This window comes from Gobio gobio (genome assembly GCF_949357685.1).
Source record: "Gobio gobio genome assembly, chromosome: 22".
Taxonomy (NCBI): Eukaryota; Metazoa; Chordata; class Actinopteri; order Cypriniformes; family Gobionidae; genus Gobio; species Gobio gobio.
Window position 1 is genome coordinate 33,773,111 of NC_137118.1, and position 7,870 is coordinate 33,780,980.

Here is a 7,870-nt window from a genome sequence, read left to right on the forward strand (position 1 = left end):
AAGGCATTTGGGGGGTAAAATATGTGTTATTTTGGCAGGGCTGGCAGCTAAAAATCGCATTCCTGGGTCTGTATATCACATAATTGGGGTCGCTTCAATCCGCGGACTTGGCAACACAGTGCAGTTGAGTTCTGTTGACATTTGACAACTAACGTTATGCGTCGCTCCGTTGCTCTGATTGGTTGTAGGTCTATCCAATTGAGGTCTTTCCTGGTTTGGTTGAAATACGCCCCATAATCACAGCCCAACGGAGCAGTATCAGACTCATATTCTGACTAGAATTGAGTATGACGACGTCAAGCTACAGAAAGGTAGTAAAATCACTGTTAAAATAGTCCATGTGACTACAGTGGTTCAACCTTAATTTTATGAAGCTATGAGAATACTTTTTGTGCGCAAAAACAAACAAAAATAAACTCTTTATTCAACAATTTCTTCACGTCTGTGCTAGTCTCCTGCGAAGCTTACGTTGTAAATACAGTTCAGCTCCTGCGTCATCATCACGCATGCGTTGTGGTGCTCATGTGAACAGCTGCGGTAGAACTCGAAAGCACTGCACTGTTGCGTAAACTGCGTAGGAGACTGACACAGGCTGAAATTGTTGAATAAATTCATTATTTTTGTTTGTTTTTGCGGACAAAAAGTAAAGTATTCTCGTCGCTTCATAAAATTAAGGTTGAACCACTGGAGTCACATGGACGGTTTTAACAATGTTTTGAACACCTTTCTGGGCCTTGAAAGTGTTCATTAAATAGCTGTCTATGGAGGGGTCAGAGAGCTATTGGATTTCATCAAAAATATCTTAATTTGTGTTCCGAAGATGAACGGGTCTTACGGTTTTGGAACGACATGAGGGTGAGTAATTAATGACAGAATTTTCATTTTTGGGTGAACTAACCCTTAAAATGAGGAGCACCAGAGGGTTCAATATGTCTTCAGTTTTCATAATTTTTTTAGTGTTAGTTATTTAAGTAAATCAAGTTAAACAAAAACAAACAAATTTTTTTTAGTGGTTTTAGTTAACTATAATAAGTAACCCTGCATACACCTAATGCATTATCTACTATACCATAGTCTGTCTGAATACTCAATTCTGATTGGCTGGAAGGTTTTGAAAAAGTTTAATGCATAGGTAGTTCCAAGTCAGTTTAATCACGGTTCTACAGTATATTAAAGTGCTGCTTTCATTGAAGCGCACCCATACGTCCCTTGCACATAGAGATCAGAGATCGCATTTCGTGCACAGAAACTTCTTGTCAACACTGCCCTGCGACTTTTATTAAGAAATTAGCTTTGCTACTGAATCGCTACATTATATTACTTAGCAATGAGGCTGTAACTGTTGCTGTTTTTGAAGTAATTAAACTAACAGCTTCATTGCTAGTAGAGAGATGCTGCACAGACGCAGGTAATTCAAACTTACTTATCTCTCTCTCAATAGGCTAATTCACTCAAAGGTCCTCCAAGTCGTGCATTAAAATATCATCACACATGACAAATGCACGTTAGTTGCTCAAATCCACTTACGTGAATAAATCCTGTGTATTTCTTATCAATTTCCACCAGTTGTTGATCGGATTTATTCCTCATTGTTGGTTCCGAGTCTGTTCCCATGGCGATAAGATACGGAACGCACTGATAGAGGAGGAAACAAGGAAATTAAACTAAATTAAACTAAAGAAGAACTCAGACCGGTTTTGGTAGAGTTTGTGCAGTGGCTACGTACCTGTACGGGATGAATGAGGCCTTGGTTGAGCGTCAGGGCGATTACATTGAGGGCAAAGTGCCGCACGCTGGATTGCGTGTGGAAAAAGCTCTCTAGCACCTGCTTGAGGTAGAGCTGCATGATAGAACTGCTCATGCCAGAAGAGATGTCACCCATCTCCTTCAGGTCCTCCTGCTTAGACATCTTCTTCCCTGCAAAGTCCAAAGAAATTGAATGAGAATGGAAATGGCTAATTGGATAGCTACTACCAAGTTAAATTGAACGTAGACAAGAATGTGCTTTATAAACGACACTCACACTCCCTGTCGGCTTCCTGCATGCGTGAGTCCTCCTCCTGCAAGTAGGTCTGCAGGTTCTTTAGCACCTGGATCTTCAGATTCACAGACGTTTTCCTGTCAGCCAGGAGAAGGTTATAGAGGTTTTTCACATCCAAAGCAAACATTAGGTCTGGGTGCTGGATGAACAGGAACCCTGGAAAACCAACAGATCAGTTAAGTTCACTGTGAAGTCAGTAAAAACAGGAAATTCTGTGATTATGGAGAGCAAATATTTACCTAGACCAATGATGGCTTTGGTCTGCACCTCCTCATCCTCGTTCTTGGTGAAATACAGAAGCAGCTCCAGCACTTTGTCCTTTATGACCACCTAAAAAAGAGGAAGACCGTTAACCAAACAGGTCAAAGAGTGAAAATTATGTCCAGGTTACATTTGATAGAAAATAAAAACATACTTTATGACCATTTAGACGTCAATTAAGCACATTTTACCCAAAATTCTCATTACCATTACATAACATTTTTACAAATTATTCTCATTACTGTCAATTGTGATTCTCATTTCTGTAATACAGTACTCGTTTTAAATCAGCATTAGAAGCAGAAATTATGTACATAAACATAAATGTTTAATCTTTTTCACAGCAATAAGAGGTTTTTTGAGAATCTTTAAAAATAAAATGATAATTGATTTCAACAAAAACAAAAAAATAAATATACTGTAACTATAATACACAATAAACTGAATAGAATTTATTTATTTAGATTTTGGGATAAATAAAACCCATCCTTGAATATAATAAAATTACTTAAATGAATTTATTTGATTTAAATTACTTAAAAAGTACATAAATGAAACATTATTTAAATAATTTAAATAAATGAATACATACATTTTACTACTTGGTTTCATTGATGTATTACAAATAGCGGTCTACTTTTATTAATGCATTAAATATTTCCTAAATGCAAAAAATTAATTATTAATCATTGCAATTATAATATATATTTTAAAATGAATACAATAGAATTAATTTATTTTGATTTCGGGAATTCATAAGACCTGTTCTTTGTTTTTAAATTAATTTTGGAATGAAAAAAAGTTGTGTGAGATTGAAATACAAAAGCATTCCTTGATCTAAAAAACCAATAACCAAATAAACTAGTGTTGGGCAATCGATTAATCACATCCAAAATAAAAGTTTGTGTTTACATAATATATGTGTATGTACTGTGTATAATTCTTATGATATAAATACACACACATGCATGTATACATTTAAGAAAAGATTGCATGTATATATGTAATGTAATGTATATATAAGAATATACATATTTTATATATAAATATAATTTATTTTCTTAAATATATACATACATACATGTATGTGTATTTATATATGCATAATAATTATACACAGTGTACACATATATTATGTAAACACAAACTTTTATTTTGGATGCAATTAATCGATTGCCCAGCATTAAAATAAACAAATTAATTCATTTGACTACACAATCCATTATGATATATTATAAAAAGTTGACTACATTTATTTAATGCATAAAAATATTTCCTGGGATTCAAGACTTTTATAATTCAGAAATCATGTCCTGTGACCGAGGATCTAACCTTATTACTGCCTTTGAACTCCTCTTGGTCAAAGTCAAAGTGTCGACACAGGGCCCCCACAGTGAAGAGCGAACGCAGCAGTGCAGGTTTATTAGAGGCCAGTACGGTGCTGTTTGCGTCTTCCTGATGCTGCAACTTCAGCTTGTTTAGTGCTCCTTCACACGGAAGAAGAAGAATTTTGAAGTGATTAACACTCCAGGATCATAGAAGAGCAAAAGGATCCTGACAGGTTTTGAAATGTACTCACCATAGTATCGGTTGAAACAAGACCACACAAACTTGAAGTTATGGGTGACCTTATTGACGACCGCCCCGAGACAGCTCACACAGTGCTGCACAACCTACGGAAAACAAATGAGATGGCATTGTGAAGCTGCTGGCGTATTAAAATATTGGACATTAGAGCTGCTGATACTCTCACTTCAACTGACCGTCATGCCGTATTTGATGATGAGTTTCATTAGGTCTTCTTCCATGGTGGTGAGAAAGCTTTCACTCGGATGATCCATCAAAGGAACAACAAGCTCCAGGATTTTAGCCACATTACAGATCACCATAAAATCACTCTGAGTCTGTAGGGACACCACAAGCACCTTCACTCTCTAGCCTCTAGATGGCAGCACGACACCATTTATTGCAATACATCCTTAATTTCTCCACAGCATACTCACATTACACTTTGTGGTCAGGTACGGCTGCATAGTCATAGCGTGTTTTACCATCAGCTGGGGTCGGATCTTGCTAAACAGGTACAGTGTGGTAATACAAGCCACTAGGCAACTGGAATTCAACCCCTTATTCTCACAGTCTGCAAAACAATAACAACTCATCACCAAAAGTTCAACTAAGGTAAATCCTTTGCTTTATAAATGAATACAGGTCTTACCAGCAAGTGACTCCTCATATTTCACAATATGCTCCACGAGACTGTCCACCAGCTGAACACAAGCCTTCCTGGCCGGTTTGTACGAGGCATCCTCCTCTGATTTCAGCAACTGTGACGGCATAGATTACAACAAGGGTTCGGATATAATTTATCAAAAAGAAGTACATTGATTACAGTAAAAACGTGCTCTGGAGTAACCTGTGAGTAAAGCTGCAGTCACATTTATTGACGCTCTGCAAAATTTGTGGGCGAAACACATTCATTTCAATAGTACAGTAATTCGTGCAACGGTAGTTTTGTGTGAGGAAGAAAGTTCCCCAGGCAAATTTAGTTCATGCTTAAAGGATTAGGGCTCTGGCGTAACCTGTGAGTAAAGCTGCAGTCACATTTATAGACCCTCTGCAAAATTTGTGGGCGAAATCCAGTCATTTCAATAGTACAGTAATTCGTGCAACGGTAGTTTTGTGAGAGGAATAAGTTCCCCAGGCAAATTTAGTTCATGTCTAAAGGATTAGTTCACTTTAAAATGAAAATAACCCCATGATTTACTCCCCTCAAGCAGTCCTAGGTGTATATGACTTTCTTCTTTCTGATGAACACAGTCAGAGTTATATTAATAAATATCCTGACTTCCAAGCTTTATAATGGCAGTGAATGGGGCTCATGAGTTTGAAGCTCCAAAAAGTGCATCCACCCATAATAAAAAAGCGAGGGGAAAAAAACGTAACCGACGTGACATATGACTAGGACATAGACAGTGTAAGCGTTTTGAACTGCGAGAGGCATTACACTTTCTTTGTAAGTTGAATACGGAAGGCGGTCTGGCGGAAGCTAGATATTTTATTTTATAAAGTTTTAAATATGGATATATTTCTAACAAAAACCCATCGATTTGCTTCAGAAGGCCTTTATTAACCCCCCAGAACCGTGAGGAGTATGTTTATGATGGATGGATGGATGGATGGACTTTTTTGAGCTTCAAACTCGTGAGCCCCGTTCACTGCCATTGTAAAGTTTGGGAGAGTCAGGATATTTATTAATAGAACTCCCATTGTGTTCATCAGAAAGAAGAAAGTCATATACAACTAGGATGGGCTTGAGGGTGAGAAAATCAAGAGTAAACTAATCCTTTACATTTGCTGCATTGACCAACAGAATGCTTCTTGAAACTGACTTCGGTGGGAGCTGTGCTTTATACATCACTATGCTATTGACAATAGACAATGGACATCTTTTGTCTGTGAAATTTTGCCTAAAATTTGTTTATGGGACTGAAGCTTAATGCTGAATTTAATTCAATTCAGAGTCAAAATTGACAACTTCCTACTTTGAAAAGTGGAAGAACAGAATGGATTTAAAATATTTTGCTTATGCATCACCCCTTTTGAGATTCAAATCTACAACCTTTCCAGTTACAATCCCATGCTGCGTTCACGCCAATTGTCTTAATTACCGTAAATAAAGCTCTTATTGCTTTCAAATTGCTCTCGTGGTACTTTGATTTCATACACCGATCGTTCTGCACAGAGCTGCTTCAAGTTAAACACACCTTAAATCTGCAGTGGTCAGGTAGTACAGCAGTCATGTGGTACAAGTCGTAGCTCTCACAAAATTACATGTAGTAATTACAAGTTCAACAAGCATGTGAATGATTTTTACAGTTCAGAATCGTTACGTAATTACAACATGGCGTCAACGCACCTCCAGATCTCTGAGAACCTCTAAATTACCTAATTAAAGCAAAACGGTCAAGATTTGAACAAATCAAAACTGTCCTTGAACCATAGATGGGCAACTTACATTCTGAAGCAGCTGTTCGAACCAGTCGTAACCAGAATCCCTGCAGGCAGCAACCTGAGAGACAATGATTCATGTCAGAGGGACATAATGTGACCTTAAATTTCATGTATTAATGCACACATCTTGGGGTCAGATAGTTTTTAGGCTGTTCTGCAGATCCTTACCACGTCTGTGATGTTGAGAATCTTGCGAGTCATGGCCTCTTTATCATGATTAGGTGTAGGAGTGAACCAGAGCTTCTGAAACGTCTCATTCACCAATTTCTGAAGAAGAAGAAAATAATAATAATAATAATAATATATAATAAATAAATAAAATGAGATCACACACACACACACTTTTATAAATAAATATATTGTATATATACACACACACACACACACTTTTTTGGTTACAATAGGGCTGCACAATAATACAATTATAAATAAATAAAATGTAAAATAAAATGATGAACAATATAAAAATGTAGGGGTCTAAATAGACAAATACACAATATTACCAAAGGTTTTTGGGCGCCTGCCTTTACATGCATATGAACTTTACTGACATCCCATTCTTAATCTGCAGGATTTAATATGGAGTTGGCCCACCCTTTACAGCTATACCAGATTCAACTCTTCTGAGGAGGCTGTCTTTCTTTTTTTTTTTATGGGAAATTGAGACCATTCTTCTAGAAGCGCATTTGTGAGGTCAGGCATGTTGGACGAGAAGGCTTGGCTCACAGTCTCCGCTCTAATTCATCCCAAAGGTGTTCTATCGTGTTGAGGTCACGCCAGTCAAGTTCCTCCACACCAAACTCGCTCATCCATTTCTTTATGGACCTTGCTTTGTGTGCTAGTGCGCAGTCATGTTGGAACAGGAAGGGGCCATCCCCAAACTGTTCCCATCAAGTTGGGAGCATGAAATTGTCCAAAATCTCTTGGTATGATGAAGCATTAAGAGTTCCTTTCACTGTCAAAAACATCCCCACTTTAACTTTACACTTGGCACAATGCAGTCAGGCAAGTACCTTTCTCCTGGCAACCGCCAAAACCAAACTCGTCCATCGGATTGCCAGACAGAGAAGCATGATTCTTCACTCTAGAGAAAACGTCTCCACTTATTCCAGTGGCGGCATGCTTTACACCACTGCATCCGACACTTTGTATTGCAATCGGTGATGAAAGGCTTAGATGCAGCTGCTTGGCCATGGAAACCCATTCCATGAAGCTCTCTATGCACTGTTCTTGAGCTAATCTGAAGACCACACAAAGTTTAGAGGTCTGTAACTATTGAAAGTTGGCAACTTCTGCGCACTGTGCGACTCAGCATGACCCCGCTCTGTGATTTTACGTGGCCTACCACTTCGTGGCTGAGTTGCTATTGTTCCCAATTGCTTCCACTTTGTTATAATACCACTAACAGTTGACCGTGGACAGTCTGCATGCCTAGGTGCTTGAGTTTATACACCTGTGGCCATGGAAGTGATTAGAACACCTAAATTCAAATGATTTGGAGGGGTGTCCCATTACTTTTGGCAATATAGTGTATATATATTTAGGCCCCTACAT

At 37.9% G+C, this 7,870-nt stretch overlaps 1 protein-coding gene across 2 annotated transcripts in view; it reads right to left on the minus strand.

Annotated features, from left to right (window-relative positions):
* The window catches only part of nipblb (NIPBL cohesin loading factor b), a 56,712-nt gene that overhangs the window by 7,614 nt on the left and 41,228 nt on the right, over nt 1-7,870 (minus strand). For both annotated transcript variants that reach the window (XM_079805389.1, XM_079805388.1), the window contains exons 31-41: nt 6,485-6,583; nt 6,321-6,374; nt 4,521-4,629; nt 4,306-4,442; nt 4,066-4,206; nt 3,882-3,975; nt 3,635-3,789; nt 2,281-2,371; nt 2,024-2,197; nt 1,727-1,917; nt 1,528-1,635 (exon numbers count right to left, since the gene is read on the minus strand). In XM_079805389.1, the coding sequence (XP_079661515.1) occupies nt 1,528-1,635; nt 1,727-1,917; nt 2,024-2,197; nt 2,281-2,371; nt 3,635-3,789; nt 3,882-3,975; nt 4,066-4,206; nt 4,306-4,442; nt 4,521-4,629; nt 6,321-6,374; nt 6,485-6,583 (1,353 nt within the window). The remainder of the gene's footprint in view (nt 1-1,527; nt 1,636-1,726; nt 1,918-2,023; nt 2,198-2,280; nt 2,372-3,634; nt 3,790-3,881; nt 3,976-4,065; nt 4,207-4,305; nt 4,443-4,520; nt 4,630-6,320; nt 6,375-6,484; nt 6,584-7,870) is intronic.